The following is a 23,827-nucleotide window of genomic DNA, read 5'->3' on the forward strand; positions in this document are numbered from 1 at the left end:
GCTCATGGCTGTTTTATCATAATCCATTCTTTAACCCCAACATAAATGTCAAAAATCCAAAAAACTAATCGTTTCTTGTTTATTTGATTTCATTTTGGAAATGAAAATAAGAAATTAGTCTTTTTTTTTCCCTCATATGATTTTACTTCAGAAAGAAATAAATGACAAAAGAGACGTTTTTCCATTTGTTTGATTAATCAAATACCAACTGAACGAATGGTACACGATTTTTCGCTGCTTTTCTTCTTAACTTTCCCAGACGTGAACTGAGCAACTTCTGAACTGACTGAGCTGTCACTCAAAAACTCGTTGACCAATAGGGACACACCCCAGAGGAGCCCGCCCACATGTGACGTTTGTGTCAGAAGGAAAGCAAAAACCTAAGAAACTCAAAAAAGGATCAGGCAGCTGCAGAGCAAAAGTCTGATCAGTGCCAGAGAAAAAACAAGAACTTTAAACAAAAAAATCAACTTTTAAAGATCAATAGTTTGTTTGCAAGTTTTAAATTCTATTTCTGATGTGAACTTTTTTAGTCCATAGTTGGGGACCCTGAACCTTCTACAGGGGTCATTTTGAAATGAAATACATCAATCTTGTGCATTTTTAGAGCAAAATGAAGAGGCTTTATTTATGGAAATGTTCTCTTGAAACACTTTTTCTCTCATTGTAATGAAATCAGAGGTGTATTGATTTTTATTTGAATAGCTGATCAGGTTTCAGTTTTCTTCTTCTCTGAACAGAGGATAAAGATTTTACATGAAATGTCTTTTTTGCCTTTTTACTGTAAAAAACTGTTATTGACATAAAAAGATGACCTTCTCCTGCCTTTAACTGATTTTTGTTTTCTCATTCATAATAAAAAATCCACCGTCTTTAAATGTTTGATTATTTTTGTTTCCAAACTGCATCAGGTCACATGACCACCTCTGAGTCTGGCTGAGATTCAAAACTAATCTTTCATTTCCTCTATTAGTATTTACTTTTATTCCATGTTTGTTATCCTCAGTGAAACTAAATTTACTAAAATGCTGAGTTAATTTACTTTCTGTTACATTCTAATGGGTCATTATTAGCACAGATGGTACATTTAGAGAGCTTTTAGTTAAAATGGTCCACAGAAACAGTGTTGGCTCAAATGTACACACTATCAAACGTTTTTGAAGTGTTTTACCAGAGATCCTCTGTGTTTTTGTCACTATTTTACAATGCAAGACCACGTAGCCAAAGCATTGCAAAAAAGTGACAAAAACACAGAGGATCTCTGGGTATGAAATAAAATGCTTCAAACAATAGTGTGTGCGTTTGCACCAACATTGTTTTGCAGCCCAATTTTACCCAAAACTCACTAAACCACATGGAGAAACTGTACCCATCTGTTAGCCTGTATAGCCTTGCTTCCAGGTGGGTACAACCAGTGAGTCCTTCTTAAAGGAGCAATGCTCTCTAAAATCACTGGAGGTGCTAGGTGCCTCATCTCATCTTAAAGGTCACATATTATGCAAATACCTTTTAGAAAATTTGTGCTGAAACAAGCTGTTCTCATGATGTCATGTGGAGAATTAGCTCCGCCCCAAGGTTCAGTTGGCCCTCCCCATTTGGAAGAAAGTCCCACCCTCCTCTCTTGATCCTCATCACATCCATTTCCTGAGAGGGGCGGAGTCAGACAGCTCATCAACATTTAAAGCCACAGACAAAGAAACAGGGCTGAAAAAGAGGTTTTTTTTTTTTAACGATATGCAAAAATCCAATACTTAAGTGTTTTTTCAGCAACACACTTCACAGGCATATTTTAGGGACCTCTGAGAACAATATAAACTTGTCTTAAAGGGGGAAATATGTGACCTTTAAAAATACTGAAAGATCCCTTAAAATGTTTCATATATATAAAATGCTCAGCTCAGCAGGAAAGGCAAATGTCACCTGCACTTACTGTACATATTTTCTTTTCTTTTTTTTTTTGTTTGCAAGTTCATTTATCTTTGGTTAACTTCATCAAATATCCAAACAGAAAGTCAATCCTCCTTGGTTTAACATTACAAAAAAGTGAGATTCATCGTGAATATTTAGCTTCAGTTTTTTAGTTTGACTTAAATTGTTTTTCCAGTGTCTGACACTCCGTCATCATTCATTAATGTTTAATGTGAACCTCTTCTTTCAACTCCCTCAGCATCCGTTTCTACAGCCTCAACCTCTACGTTCTTATGTTTTAATTTAAAAAAAAAAAAAAAACAAGGTCCACACATCTGGTTTTCAGACTCAGTTTTGTATCTTTACTTTTAAAATTCAACTTCATCGCCTTCGTTCTCAGCACAGAGTTCTGCAGAGAAAAAGAGAAGAGAGTTCAGTTCTGTCTGGAATCCTCCGTTTATGTTTCAGTTCATTCTTCTACGTCTGAACACGACTCACCGTGCTCTGAGTTGTAGTGGAAGTCTGGTTCTCCTGTGAAACCCAGACAGCCAGCCTGCTTCTTGAACTGTTCTATGTCTGACTCCTCCACGGTTGACTTGTTGGCTGGAAACCAACAAAAAAAGGGAAAGAGAATTAAAGAGATATTACAGAAATAATTGTCTTATTTGAGCTGTTTTTCTTACTCATCAGGTAAATAGCACGAGCATGGTTCATCTCCTCTGCGTTCTCATCAAGAATGCTGCTCATTCCCAGCTTCTGAAGAGTCCTGGGAAGGTCTGTGAAGGTGTAGTTGACGCTGGAGACCATACATCCCTCACAGGCTGGCAGGGAATTGGACTTGGTTGTGATGTTCCCCACTGAGGACAGAAAGCATGCAGATGAATGGACGAGCTGTCCCTTTATCTGGAGCACACTGTCAGCCTGCTCCTAGACTCAAATAAAGATGTAGTTCACTGCATGGTAGAGATGTGACCGTAATGTTAATTTCATCATAGACCCGTAAATAGAGAAACATGTGGAGTCTGTCTGTGGCTACCCTGAGCTTTACAACACAACGTGCCTGCTCTAACGGCACAGGAATAAAAAGGATTCCAGATTTAGAAAATGACTTCCTTAAAGGGATACTTCAACATTTTGGCAAAATCGCCCATTGCCATAATCCCTTTTTGCTTTAGTTGTTGGTGCAAGCTTTTTTTAGATCTGGGGGAATGATAAACCAGCTGCTCAGCAAACGCTATGGAGACAGACGGTATTTTTTGCTTCCCCTCATCAAACTCATCAAATACACAATCCAACAACTCCAAAACGCTCTCGTGGACAAGTTGTGCCCTGCACATTTACCACGCTTTGAGACGATCATGTAACATTATGAAACAAAGTTGTTTCAGAGGCATATCCAAAGCCGGAACTACACTCCAGACATGGCTGCTGGGCGGAGTGATTTCAAAAGCGCACATTTAGTGCAGGTACTTCCGTCAACAAAACTTGAACTGAAGCCGGTCTGATCATGGCGGACTTTGTGATGGACAACGAGGACTACTTTTTTTTAACCAACCAAGACCCACACCCACACAGAAGAAGAGTTGCAGGTTTTGGAAGGAGAGAGAGCAAGAAGAGAGACCGAGGCTGCTGAACAGCCAGGAGCTGAGGAGAGACTCAGAGCCAGCATGGATTGGTGGTGTAAATGTAGGGCTTGCCAACCTATACCTACAGAAACAGTGTCTGTGCTGTTCTGATTGGTATTTGGTGCTACCATCAATTGAAAGGCTTGACCTATCTGCCTCTGGTGAAGAGGACCGTGCAAGAACGTGTGTCACCACCTTGGAGGATTTTGCAGCCCTATCCAATCCTGCAGTCATTGAAACATTTTTCCATCTACCAAAACTCAACTGGAAGAAATGACCCAGGCCGGCCGGAGCAAATGGGCAGTTGTCTGTCGATTAAGTTACTTATCTTGATGCATATCACACATAGTGTATAACTATTCTATAGTATAAACAAATTATGCATCACTCTTCTGCTTGTTACCGTAACATCTTACAATACGTGTATAAACCATGATTATGTAAGATGATGCACATCACTCTGTAAACTTTTTCAAACTTTCCAAACTTTCTGCTACGTCCAGCCAATGATGAGGTGTGCACTGTGTCACTCCGCCCAGTGGTTTACTCGGAAAGTAGTTCAGAGTATTTGCTTCATGTGTGGTAATGTTACATAATTATACGTTATTTCATAGCGTGGTGAATGTGCAGGTCACAACTTGTCCACAGGAGCGTTTTGGAGTTGCTGGATTGTATGTTTGATGAATTTGATGAGGGGAAGCAAAAAATACCGTCTGTCTCCATAGCGTTAGCTGAGCAGCTGGTATACCAGTCCCCCAGATCTAGAAACAGCTTGCACTGACAACTAAAGCAAACAAACCTTTTATTAAGAAGAATTATGGCAATGGGCGATTTTGCCAAAACGTTGAAGTATCCCTTTAAACTCTCAGAAATGTGGAGGTAGCAGATAGAAAATCTGACATCTTGACCTGATCTGGCGCCTACATGGCCGACACTGCACGGTCAGATTTAAAGGAGTTGTTCAAAAATATTTACACAATTCAGTTGCATTTTTGTTTCAACATTCTTAGGGTGAATCCCATTTCTACCCCTTAACCCTTCCCCTTATACCTTTGTGTACCTCTTCCCCTTGCCCCTTGAAACAAATTGATAAGTGGTAGGGGTGAAACCCGTCCTTTAAGAAACGAGACGCCACTTGATTGCTGTTGATCATCACACATTGCTGATAAACAGCTGCGTCATCAGAGGTGACTATAAAGCTTTGACCATCACATTCATACTGCGTTGATCTTCTCCACTTATTTATGCAATTAATAACACTCGTTTACACGTGTAGATAACAAAAATACAATAAACTTAAATCCTCCGTGGCTATAGATTAAATTTATGAGAAAATACAACTGTTGTGTTTTCTATAATCATTATGCCGAAAATATTTTTAATTTTTATCTTCATTATTTTTTCATTTATGCGTCTCCTTTGTAGTCTGTTGTGCCATTTCGCAATTGAACGCAGTGGATGGAGGGGAAATTCATCATACCCCTTGGTTTCAAGTGTGTTCCTGAAAAATCTTTGTTTAAAGGGCTATGTAGCCCTTAGCCCTTGGCCCTACCCCTCGATTCAGAAGAGAATTGGGACACGACTTCACCTGATGTGAATGCCCAAAACCAAGGGGCAGGGCTAAGATAAGGGCTTAGGGATAGAAATGGGATTCATCCTTAGACTCACTGACTTCCAGAACCAGCATTTTAAACCTTCAGTGTCATGTCAGATCACGTGGCTTACTTTCCATATGTGCAACGCCATCCTCAACAGATATCGATACTTTGGCTTTCGAGGAATAGCAAGTTCCATTCCTGGAAAAAGAGAGAAAGTAAAATATTTAGAGTTCATACAGGTTCAGGTTGGATTTTAGAGTTAGAAAGATTCTCTGTAAACTGTTGTGACTTAGCAGTTCAGCTTTTAAAGCTAGACAGAGAAATTAAGTAAGTTGGAGAGTCTATCCTCTCAGGCCCTGCCCTCCCCTCTTTTCCCTGTCTCCTTTTGTGGAATGTGCTACAGTCATCGGATTATGAATACCTTTTGTCAGTTTAGACATTAATATCTTGTCTTTGTGCTGTTGCGTTCCACTGTCCCAGATTTTTTGATATTCTTGTTTGTGATATGTGAGTAACTGATGTAATCATTCTGTAGATTATCGTATCAATTTGTAGATTATCACCACCATTTGGTGCTGGAAGAGCTTTACAGTGCATCTAGAAAGAACCCAGGAAAAAGAATATGAACTGATTGTTATATACTCACATCCTGTTTCTTTGGATCATGGCGAGGTCATTTGGGCCTGCTGGTCCCTGAGTCACGTTCATCCAGGAGCTCTGCATAATCTTCAGGATGGCGTTCAGGTCCTTATGATCAGTGTAACCCATGATGGTGTGCATCTTACCATGGAACTGGAAGACGCCAGTGAAAAAGTCTCAGAAATTTTATTTATTTACAGAAATAGAAATACAGATTTTTTTTTTTTTTATATATATATAAGCCATTTGGACCCATGCCAAAATCCCAACAGGAAGTCTACCAGCTCTGCCCCAATTTCACAAGAACTCAATTATTTTGGACAATTACACACTGAAAACTGATGTGGAGATCATTCAGTGATCTTCAGAATGTTATGGCAACACGTCAGTGTCACACTGAACACGCCCACATGAAAACGTGTCATCATGGCGCCCCCTACTGCCAACAGGAAGTGATGCAAATGGGTAATTTCTGCATTGGTCTTAGTGTGTTGAACCTATCATGCTCTGATTTTTACATGAAGTCCCCAGTATCTGTCCCTACATTGACATGGTCCATTAACAGACACCCCAGTGGTCATGTCCACCATTTTGATCCTTCGCCATTAGACAGGAAGTGGGTCAATTCTGTGTTATACTTACTGTGTTGAACCTATAATGCTCTAATTTTCACCTGAATTCATCAATAGCTCTCCTAATGTTGACATGACTCATTAACAGATGCTCCAGTGGCCATGTTTATCCTTCGCCATTGGACAGGAAGTGGGTGTAACTCTCAAATGAAACACCTGATGCCCTTCAAATTTCACATGTATGATCAGGGTCTGCCTCTCTACAAATTTCAATGTTCATTTCATGGATGTGCTATAGCGCCCCCTACTGTAAGATGCCATTAGTACATCCACAATAAAAATTCCAATATTTTTATGATTTTACATGATAAATAGTCCTTCTTTTATCACCTTACATATCAACATCCACCTCTGACATACTGCCACCTACTGTTGAGGGGCAGTACTACCCCATAAACAAAGTGCACTGTGCTGATTTTTTTTAAATGTAATGACGCTCAAAGGAGGATTGCCCTGGTCTCCCTACCGTGCAGCAGCACACTAAAGGGGTTTGCATACACCCCACTAGTGCCACACACTGGTGTTTGCATCACGCCCCGATATGTGCCGGGGTGCGAGGGCCCTTCAGTGCTGCTTGCAGCCCTAGTTATTACTATTATTGTTATTATAACAATTAGTAGACTTGAATCAATCTTATAAGTCAACATTAAAAAATTTGTTAAAATCTATTTTTTCAAATCTTTTCAGTAGATTCAAATCTATTTTGCTCTGTAAAACTTATAAATGAATTTCAGAGAAATAGTCTGTACAGGGGAGACGGAGCAAAATTCACAAAGGTAAAATAGAGTGCACCTTTACTAGGTAGGTAATCCTTAGTTATAGTGCAACAGATATTGGTAAAAATGTTCATGAAATAACCACAAATATATAAAAATACAAATTTTAATCAAATTTCAACTGTCAATTTGAACCAATTCTCTCTCTTCTTATATATGTATGTGTGTGTGTGTGTGTGTGTGTGTGTGTAAGTACCACAGGTCTTTAAATAAAAGTCAGATTGCCAGTTGATTTCCATATGCAAGGCATGAACGAACATGGACTGAAATCAGCTAGCTTTTAATTGTCGTAAATCTTAACTAAACATTTGGCCTGATGATGTGTCAACGGTCAGAGCTAATGCATAGTTTTGCAAAGTCTTAATGAAGCTTGCTACGTTTGATGATGGCTTAGCCTTATACCATAGTTGAAGTTTAGCTAAATTCTTTAAACCTTTAATTTAATACCAATGCTATGAATCTGTAGGTCAGTCTTCATTACACTGCAAACTGCTTAAAATCTTCAATGCACATACTTATTAAAGACTAAGACAAGAAGCTGCAGAGGGCTTACCTCTGCACCTCCAGTCATTTGCTTTGGCTTGATCAAGGGTTCACATTCTTCAGGCGTCAGAGCCGAGCTTCCCAGGAACAGGCACACTGCCAGGAGAAGAGAGCTGAATCGCAGGTCCATGATGTTGGGCTTCAGAGTAAACCAGGAGATAAAAGACTCTCAGAGTCATTCAGCCTTTTATAGAGAAATGAACGGCTCAGTTACAAGGTTCTTCCAGTATCCACTATCTACACATGGGAGGGGGGGTTCTGGTACAGTTTGTTTTTGTAATGCACAAATAAACAGAGCGCTACTATCATTACATGATCACCTCACTCCAGCCAAAACAAACACTGACTCATGGACTCACCTTGGGGCTGTGACTTCCTAAAAATCATTGATTACCAGCCCACATATTCTGCACTCAGGTCATAGTTCACGGTAAGGCAAGACAGTGAGAATGTTTAATATGTCTGGGTAAGGGTCCTTATTTTAGAATATTTTGTTGGGGTCTATTAGATAGGACAGCCAAAAAGAGACAGGAAATATGAGGGTAGAGAGTCAGGACAGATCAAACATGTCCCAAGACCGGGACCACATACACAGGACTCAGAGCCTGTTCTACTAACTGAGCTAAATTGGTACCAGATAAGGTTCCTTATTTTAAAAATGTAATGTGACAAGGTTCTATGGTGGCCTAGAAGTGCAATACAAAATTACAAAGTCTGAAACGCTTCTACAAAGCTTGAAATAAATTTACATTAACAAAATTGTTTTTACATGATAGCAAACACTTTAACAAATTATGAAACACATTTGCTAGTACATTTTTACTTTCAAATAAATGTACAAAACTCAAAAACTAAAGTCTGACACACTTACAAAGATAAGAAAACGCAGATAATAATATAAAACATTCATTAGCAAAACACTTGTACACATGACGTAACACATTTACATTTGACAGCAAAATTGACAAAATTTTGATACATTACAAAATCTGAAACACATTGCTTGAAACAAATTTACATTGACAAATTACAAATTTACAAAGTCTGAAACACTTAACATGGTTAAAATACATTTAAATTCACCCAAAAAAAAAAAAAAAAAAAATTCAAAAAACAAATCTACATCAGCAAATTGCATTTTACAAAACACATTCACAAAGTCCAGGACAAAATTACAAAATGTTGAAACACTTTAACCAAAGCTAAAAAACAAACAAACAAACAAACAAAAAAAAAAAACAGTAATGCAAACATTTTTACATCTCATCAAACTAACATTAGCAAAACACAACTGAGTAAACACATTTATATTTTACAAAACAATACTGTTTACCAATTTACAAATGACGATATCGCACAGAGGGGGAGTGTACATAATGCCAGAAGTCACCCTGGAGTTGGTTTATAGAGATTTCTTATCAGCTTTTTGGTGCAGAGGGGCATTCAGAGTGTCTTCTATGGAGTTCATAGTGAATGAGTTGTGTTTTTTTTTTTTTTTTTGTCTCATGGAAACAACCTGAGACCCTTAATGCAATTCTGTATGTATCTCATGACAACAACGTAAAAAGTGTCAGCGCACTTTGGAAAATGCCGGTTCCACGGAAAAACTCACAGTTACAGAAGCCTTGATGGTTCTCATGGACTCAGACTCTGACAATTCAATTTATGGTATACAGTCGGAAGAATATTCGAGTGACAGTGACGGAGAAAGTGGAGGTGAGGCAGACGGTGGAGGAGGCGGGAAAAAAAGTTAAATGCAGTGGCGGACATGGAGATGGGGGAGACGGCGGCGACTCCAGGGGAACAGAGAGACGCGGTGGCGAACACGGAGATAAGGGAGATGGCGGAGACATTTTTCGTGGCCATGCCAGGGAAAAATAGATGACCAGACGTGGGACAAGACAAAAGGCATTTAGTCGTTATCTGGAAGACAGGAAGTTCAGATTGTGTCTCTTTGGACACGGACTGGAGGGATTTAAGACATAGACCTCGTTCTCAGCTCCCAAATACCAGAGGTACAAGTGGTAAGAAATTATTTTGTTTGGCTTTTGTATAAATAAATAAATACGTGCATACATGGATAGATACATGCATAGATAGATAAACAAATATATTCAAACACACATACACAGATAGATAAATAGTTAAATACATATACACAGATACACAGATAGATAAATAGTTAAATACATATACACAGATACACAGATAGATAAATAGTTAAATACATATACACAGATAGATAAATAGGTAAATAAATATATTCATACACACATACACAGATAAATGGATAAATACATACATACACAGATAGATGTTCATATGATTATTTACAGATCAAACAAAGCAACAAGGAAGAAAACACGGTCGAACACGAGGGCGTGGTGCAGCCAGTCAACAAGCGAGGGCCCCTGACCATCATCCAGCTGCAGTTCCCGGACCTAGTATGAGTGGCTTGAAAAGGACTAGCAACCAGTAATATTCCTTTCACTCAGAGCCCTGGGCCTGTCAATGCGGCTGGAGCTCTTGATTCAGAGCAGCCAGTTGATTTTGCAGAGTTGTTTATTTCTGATGAACTTGTGCAGAACATTGTTGACCAGACTAGCCTATAAGCAGATCAGTGTAATTCAAGCTGAAACTGATGCCTCACATCATGCTCGTATTCATGCATGGAAACCAGTAACAGTGTCAGAAATGAAAACCTTCCTGGGGCTGTTTTTTCTTACTGGTATCACTCGTAAGCCTGACCTTGAAATGTACTGGTCAACAGATGAAATGTTAGCTAACCCCGACTTCAGCAAGTGCATGTCTCACAACAGATTTGAAAATATTTGGCGATTTCTTCCCTTCAGTGATAACAAATCAAGGCCAACCAACAGTCAGGACAAGCTTTACATAGTCCGCCCCGTTCTAGATTACCTTCTATCTAAATTTTGAGAAATGTATCAACACAAACATTTGCATTGATGAGGGAGTACTTCTATGGCGTGGGCGCCTGGCTTTCAAGGTGTACAATCCCCAAACACCTATCAAATATGGTATCAAGTCCTACATTATTTGTGTCTCTGAGACAGGGTACTGTTTTAATATAAAACCCTACTGTGGAGAAAGTGCTCCACTAGGAGACACAGTCGTCTCTCTTCTTGACCGTCTAGCAGGTCATGGCTACAGGTTGATCATGGACAACTGTTACAACTCTGTTGCCCTGTGTGAGCGCCTTCTTGACCTGAATAACCATGTCTGTGGCACCCTTAGAAAGAACAGAGGTGAGCCATCAGTTATTTGCGAGCTTGGAAATGCTGACCTCAGGAGAGAGGGAACACCAGTTGTTCGTCACAAAGAAAATGTCATGGTCTTAGCTTGGCGAGACAAACAGTGAAAATAGTGACAACATTCCATCAGAACAACATGGAGAACATCCTGGTATGGCAAAAAGGCCACAGAGAGAAGGTTCAGAAGCAAAAGCAAGCTTGTCTTGTTGAATGCAACAATGCAATGAATGGAGTTGACAAATTAGACCAAAACATTGCGTACTACCCCTTTGTCAGGAAGTCTCACAAGTGGTCAAAGAAAATGGTTACATATTTGTTTGAAATCAGCTTGTTCAATGCTTTTGGGCTTTACAAAACTATAACCCCACACGGCAAATGCAGCTCTCTGCTGTCATTCATTCAGAGTGTTGTATAGTCATGGACCAGCCAAGAACCAGTGAGACAGGCTGGTCTGGAAAGTGATGCTGAAGAGGTCAGGGATGCCCCTCTAGCTCAGAAGACCCCAAGAGCACCTTACAACACTGACCCTAGGAGGAGACTGGATGCCAATTTTGCAGCCCATCCACTTGTCCCCATCCTGCCAACACCGAAAAAAACAGCACCCCACCAGAAGATGCAGGGGTTGCAAAAGGAGACCTCATTCTACTGCAAAGGCTGTGGTGTCCCCTTACACTCTGGTGAATACTACACAGTCTACCATTCAAAGGCACATTATAATGCTTGAACAAACAACAATCACAATAAATCAATCCTAATCACAATCAGCCTTTCATAGTGTTGACATAAATATATTTATAAATATATTTTGTGCATTTGTTTCTTGTCCATTTGTTTTGGTTGAAATGAGCAATATGAATGTGTTTATAAAAAAGGCTGAATTGATGAATTGGATGAATTATTATTGATTTTTGTAAATATGTAAAGTTGATAAGAAATCCGGTGCTTAGGAGATGTTTTGTGTAAAGTTTGATGTAAAGTTTTGGTGACCCCTAACATTTTGGGTAATGTTGGGATATCTTCAGCCCAAAAATAATAATAATTATTATTATTATTCTGTTTTGTTATTTTGAATACATTGTTACTATTTTAAATGAGAAAGAGTCAAAAATGTAAATCTCACATCAGTTTTATCTTCATAATGAATGTCTTTGATAAAAAAGCTATTTTCTCAGTTTTTTTGTTCAAAATGTCTTTTTTCATGAAAATGACCAATATTCAAATGTTGATGACTCAAGAACGAATGAAGATAGAACAAAATAGTTCAAAGTAGTTTTTTTGTGTTTAAAAGCTGAAGTTCTGTTCTTTGGTTTGATGTATTCAGTCTCACATACCTCTAACAACATTTTCAATAGACCTTCAAAGATTAGTGGGTATGATCGAAAAGGCTGGCGCTGGCTGGCAACTTATTATTAACACTCTGGCGGGGAAAGAGTTAACTTTGCCTCCGCTCAGGTAAAACTTATTCTTGCATTGCAAATGTTTTGTAAAATGCACATTTGTTTCAGGTTTTTAAAAAGTGTTTCAGATTTTGTAATTTTTGAATTGGACTAGCAACGTTTTTTACTTATTTAAATAAAAAATTATAAAAATGTTTTGTGAAATGTAAATTTGATTGAAGTTTGAGTTATTTGTTTAAAGTTTAAATATTTTGCATTGAACTTTCATGAATATTTTTTGAAAAACTTTCTTTGGGCATTTGTAAAGGTGTTTTGTTAATGTAATGTTTAATAATGAAATGTAAAAATGTTTTCATTAATGTAAATTTGTTTCAAGTTTTGAACAAGTGTTACAGACTTTGTAAATTTCTATGGCCTTTTTGTGAATTTGTTTATTTAAAGTGTAGATATTTAGTGTTTTTCTATCTTTGTGGGAGATACTGGAGAGGAGTGAATAACAGTAATCTAATCTGGAAAAGATGAAAGTGTGAATGAGCTTTTCCAGGCCCTGATGAGCCAGTTTTGTTTTTATTTTGGAGATGGTACATAGTTGATAGAAGCAAGATTTTACAACTGTTTTCATGTGAGGATCAAATGAGAGATTATTGTCAAATAGCACACCTAAATCTGTTATTCTGTATTTAATGTAATGTAATTCTGTGTTTTGTAAAACCAGAACTGAAACTGAACCTTGCGGTACACCACAGGCAGTGGTGGAGGTAGAGGAGGAGTGATTACCTATGGTGACTGCAAAGGTTTGCTCTAAAAGATAAGAATAAAACCAGCTAAGTTCAGTGTCTCTGATGCCCACCCAGTTTGTAAGAGGCTCTATTAAAATACTGTGGTCAATGGTGTCAAATGCTGCACTTAGATCTAGTAGAATTAAAATGGCTCCCACCCCTCTATCAGCGGCTAAAAATGAATCATTGGCCACCTTGAGGAGGGTGGTGGCCTGCTCTCAAGCCAGACTGGATGTTAAAAACATAACCTGTGAGACATAAAAGATAAAAGCTGTGTAGAAACCGCCTACTCTAAAACTTCAGATAATAAGGGAAACTTTGAAATGGGTCTAAAATGATTAAAATCAGAGGGGTCAAGTTGGGTGTCTTTAAAGAGGTTGGACCACAGAGTGTTTAAAAACAGAGAGGACCTTCTGCCAAGGAACTATTAATGACATAAAATACTGGCTCTAACCATGTTAAAAACCTCTTTGAGAAACTTGGTGGGAATAAAATTGAGGCTGCACGTAGTTGGCTTCATGTGGGATAGAATTTCAGCTAAAAATTACAGAGACACTGGTTCAAGACTACTAAAATGAGAAAAAATCTTTCTCCCTGGGTTAATATATGGGCTGGGGGTGTGATATTTTCCCTACTGTCCTTTACTTTGTCGTTAAAAGAAACTAAAAACGTCTCACATAATTCACAAGAAGCATGAATACATCTACATCCACACTTTCTCTGTATTTGTTCAAGAAAAAGACACGCCACGCCTGACTTTGTTAGAAGTCACTTTCTGTTTCCTTTATTTTCACAGTTATAGTTGGAAACATAAATTTCTGAACTTCATTGCCTCAGCTCAAGATTGACTTCTTAGGCTTCTTCACTGTTGCCAGTGTTGTTGCCATGGTTACTGCCACTCTTACTGGTATAGTCACAAAAGGCTGTAAAGAAATAGGAAGAGCAAGTATTTAGTTTCTCTGAAATCACACAACCTAATTTCATGGTTTTCAGGTTTACTTACGATCATTCTCTTTATAGTGGAAACTTGGTTCTCCTTTGAAACCGAGACACCATGCCTGCTTCTTGAAATGTTCAATATGTTTGTCATCAAGTCTAACTCCTCTTGCTGTGAGTAAAAAGAGAATAAAATGGAATTAAAATAAATAATTCTATCTAACTGAGTGTGTGTCTCTCTGGCTTTCTCGTCCTACCCATCAAGTAGAGCGCCCTATAGCCTTTGACATCCTGGATGCTTTGGGCGGGTCCGGTTTTAAGGTGAAGCAAATTGTCAGTGTTTCTGCTGTTGACCATGTAGAGCAGACAGTCCTGGCAGGTTGGTAGGGAAGTGTATGTGCAGGTGAAGTTGGACTCTGGTGATAGAATCATAGTTACACCATATTAAAAAAACACTTTCACCCTTACTACTGCAGCTTCTGGGACCCTGAGCCATGCAGTGGCCCATGGAGATTAGCAAAGACATGGCCCGTCCTTAACTGAAGCCATTATTACCTTTACTTTAAACCTAGATGCCCATTATTAAGAATTAAGTAACAAAAACTTTTTATTCAATGTTTCCTGTTTCATGATGTAACCCCCTTCTTAGAGTAGTTGAGCCTTTATTTATGTGATATCAACAGTGTGGGTGGTCCCATCAGATCCACTGGCATGCTAAGACCTGCAATAGTGTTTCTCCATTTCCTCCAACTCCAAATCGAGTTAGACCAGGAGGCTTGTGCTAATGCTCAAGATCCAATATGCATGAATTGATATCATATAATGGCATCTGGGGAGGGCTCATTGAAACTGCCTCTTTTTAAAATGTTTGAGTCCCTGTAGAGTTATGATAAACATTCATTTTAGGTTTGTTGTATGACAGGTCACTGTGTTATGAACCACCAGGCGAAATTTCAGTCATGAAAAACATCTCTAACTTTGTAAAATTGAGCTTCAAAATCATAAAAAATGAGGCAGTAAAATCTGCTCAAGGATGGTGTGGGTGTGTCAGTTGAAAGCCACACCCACTTTAGAAATGTACTGTTTTCTGGCACAAATCTCCCTGTTATGATCAAAAGGTCCCATATGGATCATTGGTTGTATTTTTGGGGGACAGACTGATTCACTGACAGAACTCATAAATAAAATCCCCATCATTACATGATCAGATGACTTACTGTCGGTTACAGCAGTGTTTAGATGAAGAGTCACAGGTGATGTAGCGTACTTGCAGTATGTGGGGCTGGAAAAACAGGAGAAATTCAACAGTCTCATTTTAGAGGCTGAAGAACATGAAGGAAAATACTTTATGGATTTGAACACTAAAGCTTGTTAACACTCCTGATAAACACCATTACATAACACTGGATTCTGCCCTACACAGTCCACCCTCAAATGTACAAAACGTCTTACACATCTGATTTCTTTAACAGTAACCTTCGTATGACTGATGATTAAAGTGAATACATTAAAAATTTTGTGATGATTTGACTTCAGCCTCAGTCTTGTAGCATGCTAGCATGTTAACAGTATTCAAGTCAGCACATTTGATCTGAAAGGCAGCTGGTCTTACTAGAGATACTACAATGAATTTTCAGCTACATGCAAACCATGTTTGGGTGGAAATTTTCAGGACTGATGTGACTGGCTTTGACTAGCAGAGGGTTATTTATGTGTGTAAGTAGATGCACTTGCTGTCGTTTATTGGAGACACTTTAGAATTGAAGAATAATTATGTCATCATCATAACAGTTTCTCCAAGATAAAATGATTGGATGTTAAGCATGGGATTGCTGTTGCTTCTTGCCATCACTGAGTTGTACATGTGCACAGCTGATGTGTCTCTGTTACTTACTGCTTGATCCCAATATCCTCAACAAGTTCCTTGGGATTTGTTGAAATCTGACGGAACTCAATCCACTGGCTCAAGCATGAATCGAACAGGACTTGAAAAATTGGACTGTCAATGTAACCTATGATGAAGTTCCATCTTCCGAAACTCTGCAGAGAAACGTCATTGACAAGGTCTGAGTGGGAGACACTAAAATGTGCATGACAAGATCAGCTCCATACTTAAGTACTAATACTAACTTTTACCTAAAAGCTGGAAAAAAAATAAAAGAAACTTACCGGTTCAAAAGTTGAATAAGGTGTGACCAGAGGTCTGCATTCGTCTAAAGTCTGAGCAGAGCTGCTGAGGAACAACCCAAGCATCAGCAAAAAGGCAGTGAACAGCTTCATGATGCTGCAGATGGCAAACTCCAAAGTGTGACTGAGAGAAATGACCACAAAGGAAGCTTTTGGTCGAGAAAGCTGAATGACTGACATTCACAGAGCTGCTCAGCTTATATACAGTCCAGGCCGAGCATGGCAGAGGTCCAACTGGTTTTCAAGTATTTACACAAAGGGGTTATATCAAATGTTTTCTCTTATTTCCCCCCACGGTGGGTAAGTGAAAATTTACTTCACCTTTGTCACACTTCAGGTTAAGACAGGATTCCTGTGTTTGTGTTTTTTTTCCTTTTAACATTTCCCAGAATTTGGTTTTTGCACAAATATTTGCAAATTTTCTACTTGGATCCACACAGTGCACAAAAATAAAGTTTATACAGTTCATCTCAGGACTGAGCCGATCAAGGTAAGACCAACCTTGACTTGTTCGATACATTCGATATTCTCTGGTTAGGTATCTAAGAACCACAACCAGCCCCAGCAGATAAATAAATACTATGCACAGCACCACTTTATCACTTGGGACATTTTCAGCACAAACATCAGCAATCTCATCTTTTACAGCACAAATCCATACTAAAACACTGTACCTTACCTTCATTACAAGGGATGCACGATATTAGATTTGTGCTGATATCCAATACGCTGATATTTTAAAACTCATTTTGGCCGATACTGATACCAACATTTAATTATATTTTTTTCCACTGCAAAAAACACCAATTCCATCCTGCACTACAAATACTTTTTAAAAATATTGGTAGTCTATTTTTTTTAACAGACAAAACATTAGATTTTTTTTTTTTTAATCAGAAATGCAGGATGTATTTTTTTCCAAATACAGCCATACATTAATGAAAAACTTAAATTTAAGTCTTTGGGATTCATGTGCATTACATGCTACATGTATTTTTAACAGTCCAGCGAAAGTCACCTGCATCTTTGAGGGCAATAAACAGCAGCAAAATAACCTGCTGAAACTGAACTCCACAGTGCAAAAAAGAAATAGCTTCTAAATTTAGATTGATTGTTCTTATTACTCAGCCAGTTTGCAGGATGGCTCCCTTAGATACTCCTTACAAAATGCTTCAAACAACAACAGCAACAACAACAACAAAAAGAAAGATTCTTAAATACAAAAAGTCTAGCTATAGTTCAGAGCTTAAATATGATTTTAAATTTTTGTGACTCAATTTAAAAAAAAAAGTAGTTCTCCTGATTCTGCTTTAAACAGCACAAACTAAGCAACCAAGTTTAATGGGCATTTCACAGTGAACAGCTCTGTAACAACCTAGTTCTGCCTAGTAGCTGGGTTTCCATTACAATTTATAGCAAAATAAAAGCAATATTTCTTAATTTTCGATGAAGTATAATTGAGCTTTGAATGCTTTTCCATTAACGGGTGTTTTGGGCACAGGCCTTGCAATTCTCGCAAAATCTCTTCTCGCATGGATCCGGTGCAGGGAAGGTTTACGCTCAAAACCTGTTGGGTGTTGAGACGGTTTTTGGTTACATCCACGGCGGTTGCCTTGATAATTTTGAACCAAAGACGAAGGCAACCGACGATAGTTCAGGGGCAAAGTCCGTATGTAGAGCAAAAGCCACGTTTAAGGGTATAAATATGATGATAAGAAAAGTCTCGTCTCCTCTACTGTTGACACGTACCGCACCATATTGTCTCGGAGTGACTGGTCATGTGACACTGTATGTCACATCCTGTGACTTGTAAATGCAGAAAAAGTGTTTCCATTGCACTTTTGCGATGTATTTCTATATCGAAACTTCTGAAAAATCCTCCTCACGAGGGCATAAAAACCTTTTTGCGATATTTGAGAGGTTTTTTGAAATTCAGATGTTTCCATTAACAGTTTTTTATTGCGCTATTTACATTTTGCACATTTCCAAGGGTAATGGAAACACAGCTAGTGACACCCACATCTCCAATGCTCGAGATAAAGCACCTTCGTGCACAGCCAGAGTGCTAACCACGGGAGACGTGGCACACAGAAGTCTGTCGTTGCTTTTGCCATGTTTCGCGCACTGTCACGCAGGATGACATGCACGTTCTTTTTCTCTATTTTCAAGATCCGAAACATGTTATCAAAAGCGGCTGCAGTTGCGCCTGCTGAGTGAGCACTCCTGTGAGTGCAGGACAGGCTTTTTAAGAGTGAAATCCTCATATCCACTGAGGCAGTGAGGCTCAACATGCTAACGGGACGGACACTTGATGTCCATATACCTGTGGTGAAGCTAATATGTTTAGCTTTAATGACGAGCTTCTCTACGTGACTGGAAACGAAGTTTTGCAGTTCAGGTAAGGCTGTAAACGCCAGCTAGGCAAAATGTAGCAGGGCTTTAAATGCATCATCAGCTCGCGTATATTCTACCACACTGAAAGGCTGATTATCAGTGGTTCAGTAATTTTCCTGTTCAGCTCCTTATCTTTAGGAGGTCGCTGCTGTATTTTTTTTTTTTTAGCTTTGTCGAATGACTTAAGTAGAAGCTGTTGATGAGTTTTCCCTGGCATGAAGTTTTGTCGTTCTTTATCTTAAGAAAGTCCTTGTAGTCATCAGGGTGACAGGTTTTTAGATGCAGAATTAAAGTGGTGGTGTTAAAGGTGTGTTGTTGAGTCCTCCTCGCATCACATGTACTTTACAAGTGATGCAAACAGCTACTTTGCTGTCTTGTTCCCACACCTCAAACCCACAGCCGACATGTTGAGTTTGTTGTTGATGCACGTCCAACGTCATCGCGTGCGCTTAATTATGATGTCACATTATGGGCCGTACAGATCGGCGTAAATTTTATTATCGGCCGATACCAATATACTGCAGATAATGTTGTGCGTCCCTATCATTACCCACCAAAAATATTTAAATCATCATCAAATTCACCAATCTTCTGAATGATAATAATGACATCACAGCAGCGGAGTGGAGGATAATAATGAAACGTGAGCTTACCTGTTTATTTTGCTCAAACAGCACACTTTTGATCCCTTGGCCTTCTTTCTCTCTCTCTTTTCTGACTGATGCTGTTAAGTGTGAACTTGCAATAGTTTTTTAACGTTATCACCATTCATGTTCTCTGCTGACACTACTTTAGTCCTCTTAGGGTACAACAGCTTTGTCAATACAGCATTGAAAAAAAATACTAGTTGAATGTTCAAAAAGTTTCCTTTATTTCAAATATCTGGCACAGCTGCAGTGAATCACTTGGGAAGGGCAGAAGAGCTGCATGTGGCTCCGGAGATGCAGGTTCCCAACCCCTGGTTTAGAGACTTTATTCTTGGACTGAAATTGTGTTGTGTTTATGTGTGATGCATAGTTTAAGGCGTGGCCGAGGCTCCGAAGGCAAGGGACGCCAATCCCCATTCAGCTGTGTTAGCAAGTGCCGTAACCGCAGAGTCTGTCCTTGCAGTCCCAGCTCTCCAAGTAAGAAACTGACCTCTACATCCCACTTCTACTGGACAAGTCCTAACTTTCCCTCATCGGTATTCGGCTTCTGCTCTCAAATCGGCATATCTAATTATTTTACTTTCATAAGCATTCTCGTCAGAATCCTGACAGCTCTAAATCTGACTGGCAGTCTAGTTCTCCCCCCAAATCTACCGTCATCTTCCAGTCCTTAGCACTCGTTAGCTGGCCTCTTTAGCTCATGAACAAACTGAGCAGTTGTCTCTGATTACATCCTGCTTTCACCTGTCACTTTCTGTTTTTGAATACTGCTGCTTAGCTTTAAAAAAATTCTGTTATGTCTCCATGTATATCTACCTTGTGACAAACTGATCTTACAAATGTGCCTCAAAGTTGCTGTCCATGAGGCATGATGGGTCTCCGTCAACCCAGCGTTTTAGGTCCCGGAGCTACAGTAAGAAAAAGAATTTGACCTGACTTTCCTCTATACTCCAAAGGTCCCTCCAACTCAGCCTCCTCCTTTCCACCCTCCCAGTTAATCCACTGCGCCCACCTCTTTCTATTATTGGGACTTACTTTGTTCCACACTGATTTGCCTGAGCCAGCCTCCCTGGCCTACCAGGACATTAACTACAATCTCAGCATGCCTAAGAACTGCCTTAGATTGTGGCGTAAAGTCCACCTTTGACTCTAAACTAGTTAACTTAAGTTGTGTCATTGCTTGGTTGCGCCACAGGGACGCAAGGTTGATCTCAACAAGTAGAGCTGTCCATCCAAACTAACTGAAATATTGTCCCCGAGTTTCTCTAAACAGGCCAACAGCTGAAAAACATCAGTGAGTTGTTATCTTAAAAAAAAAAAAAAAAAAAAAGGGACAAAAGTCATGTACTGACATGTCTACAGTCACCATGGTTCGTGTTATGCAGTTCTCTATGGATTTACTCCTCAGTAGCGGCTACATCACGTGTTTTGTTGCTCTGATTGACCCGTAAAGATGTGACAGAACGTTCATCCAGTCACCCTTTGAGTTTTTTTTTAAAGCCTCTGCCCTTTTCCCAAATGCTGTGTATGAGAGGTTTTCCAGATATCTAAAGTGTCAGGTTAAGTAAAGAGAGCACAAATCAAAAACAACATACTATAATATAATCTGGACCACTGCCTTCCACAGCACTTCCTACTTTACGTGTGCGTGAATACGTATGATGGCGTTTGTCTGCATGAACCTATCGCGTTGTTTTCTTGGCGGTCACGAGTCGCACTTTTTATTGTTTCAACATGGTCTACTGCAAATATGAATGCTCAAGGGTTTCTGGCACACTTGGAGATTTGATTGCACCACTGTAAATATTTTATTTTTATACACATGCTGTATTTTTGCAGATTGAGCACAATTTCATTTTGTCTTCGTTTTGAATTCTATGGTAGGTCATAAAGGGTTAACTCTGAGTTATCAACATTTCAGTTTTGGGATGTGATGTGGAATCATTCTCAAAAAGTACAAGAGTATCGTTCTCAAGTGAAAGAACAGTTACTCTAATAAAAACTAAGTAGAAGTGAAAGTACTGATTAGTTTAAAATGTATCCAAAAAACGAACAAGTACCCCCAAAAACTACTTAATTGCAGTAATGTAAGTGATAAGTGACTTTAATATTAAAGTTAAGCTAAGGTAAGTCTGCATTGAAACTACCTCAGCTGGTGCAACACCTTAAATGTTTGAACAGTGTGGACTTTGTCATAAGTAAAGACATCCATTAATACTGGGCTATGTTTGAAGTCATAGCTGGCACTCGAAAGGTCTTTTCATGGGTCGCTAAAGTTTATCTACAAAAAACAACCTTGATTGGAGGCTAATGACCTGAGAGACTGTTGTCTATGTTTGAAGAAACATCATCCTGCTTGTGTAATGATCCTTGTTCAAGGTTCCATAATAGAAACAAGGTAGGAGTTCTTGTGTCCAGGCTTTTTAATGTGCTGTAATGCTTTTGACCATTTAAAACAATTACACTAATTATGTGTTGAACAGACCTGACACCTGCTTGCTGGCTACATTTTGACTTTGGGCCATCAAGTGAGGAAACTGTGATTTTTCTGCAGCTCTGTTCAGAGCCTAAACTATCTCCTGACTCGGATAACTCTAGATTTGAGTTTCACTTTTGGTTGGACAAGCATTAAGTTTAAATTAAAGTCAACCTTCAGGAAAAGTATTAATGACCCCAAAACACTTGTTGGAAGCACTCCTGTCCTGAATGAAATCCCTCATTCTTCTGCCTGTCTCAGGTGGAATCTTGAACTTGTACCCCTCTGTCCCCAGCATCTCTGTGTTTAAAAGACTGAAAATGAAAACACAGTCCACATGTTTTAAGGTTGAAAGTCAGTTTATTTCTTTACTTCAACATTTCAGGCTGACTTTAGCTCAAGATGGCCTAGTCGTCATCATCGTCGTTAACCTTGTTTCTCGCAGTACTCTGTAACAACAATGAGAAGAGGATTTAGTTCTATCTGAAATCACACATAACGCTTATACAATTAAATCAGATAGGTTGGAGTGTTATTCACCGCTTTTGGGGTCGAGGATGAAGTCGGGTTCTCCTGTGAAACCCAGACATCTTGCCTGCTTCATGGCATGCACAAAGTCTGAGTGACTGATGTGGTTTCCTTTTGCTGGAAACAGAAATATAATGAAATTAAAATGATGTTCCAGTCTGGATTTCATAGAGGTTATTTTCTCCCTGACTTGTTGAACCTACCCATCAAGTAGAAAGCCCGATAGTGTTTGACCTCTGGGATGGTTTGAGGGTCTGGATTGTCCATACTGTTGACAATAATGTCGTTGTTTCTTGCGTTAATAAGGTAGAGCAGACAGTTTTCACAGGTTGGCAGAGAGTGGTATGTGCAGGTGAAGTTGGTTTCTGAAGAAGGACAAAAAAAAAATCCTTTCAATCTGAAATAAGATATCTCCTGGTCAAATTTCCAGCGATTCTTCCAACCTGAATGTACTCCAGTGTTGAAGAGATCTGACCCTGGCTCAGAGCAGAAAAGTTTGAACATTCAGACTGATCTACACTCACATTCATGTTTTGAAAAGTGAACTGATTTAACTTTGCTTATGACCAGCTTACAAATTTTTTAGTAAGACATTTGTGATTTTACTTTAACTTTGGAATTTTGTTTGCAACTTTGAAATTGCACCAAAAGTCGTTAGCTGTAAGGCATATGATGAAACAGCCTGCCATTGGTTGTCATAGCCCATGTGTCTGCTTTGGGAACTTAAGATGGTGGCTAATGCTAAGCTAGCAAAAAAAATGATCAAAAATACATTGATCAAATTTACTGAAGTGGATTTAATTTTCAAATGCCCTGGAAAGTCACCAAAGTTTCAAACTCACCAGAAAAGCTACAGTAAGAGCCATGAAAGCAAGGAAAGCATTCACTCTATGAGTGGGCACAAGGGGTTAGAAGCAGTGATCTTCAGGGGTTAATACATGCTTATCATCAGCAAAAAAAAAAAAAAAAAGAAAAGAAGAAAAAAAGAAAAAAAAAAAAAAGAAATGTCATATTTTTTTCAAAATGGACCCCAGAGGGAGCATAGACAACATTTAAGGACCAAGTATGGAGCCCTGGGGAGCTCCACATGGAAGTAGAGATGAAATGATAACTGGAATCAATGATAACCGTGATAAAATTTCCCCACGGTTATCATCATTCTTATTTTGATAATCATAAGCGCTAACCAAGCTTTAATATCAGGGTAAATAAATCTGGGTGGCATGGTACAGAGGTTCATTTACTGAGGTGATAAACATTCATGGGTTAAATGAAGAGATGTGTCTCCTCTCTCACTGTGACTGTCAGAGAGCAGAGACACAGACAAAGCATGCTAGCGGTAGGCTAATCAATTCGCTCCAAACACATTTATAGATCAAACTAAACCAAAATGAAGTCGCTTACCTTTGACTGAAGAGAAAACCCCAAACAACCTCTGTAGTAACATACCCTCTCTGGCTTTAGCGGACAAAAATGTCTATAAGAAACAC

General features: G+C 38.9%; 1 protein-coding gene across 1 annotated transcript; it reads right to left on the bottom strand.

Annotated features, from left to right (window-relative positions):
- Window positions 1–2,221: 2,221 nt before the first annotated feature.
- LOC121524547 lies at window positions 2,222–7,944 on the bottom strand. Its single transcript, XM_041809989.1, has 6 exons — window positions 7,732–7,944; window positions 5,778–5,923; window positions 5,259–5,329; window positions 2,592–2,765; window positions 2,407–2,511; window positions 2,222–2,317 (listed from the first exon to the last, which is right to left on the bottom strand). The coding sequence occupies exons 1-6, from the start codon at window positions 7,849–7,851 to the stop codon at window positions 2,277–2,279; spliced, it is 657 nt and encodes a 218-aa protein (XP_041665923.1). The 5' UTR covers window positions 7,852–7,944; the 3' UTR covers window positions 2,222–2,276.
- Window positions 7,945–23,827: the final 15,883 nt, after the last annotated feature.

The sequence above is a fragment of the Cheilinus undulatus genome, linkage group 16, assembly GCF_018320785.1.
Source record: "Cheilinus undulatus linkage group 16, ASM1832078v1, whole genome shotgun sequence".
In the NCBI taxonomy this organism is placed as follows: Eukaryota; Metazoa; Chordata; class Actinopteri; order Labriformes; family Labridae; genus Cheilinus; species Cheilinus undulatus.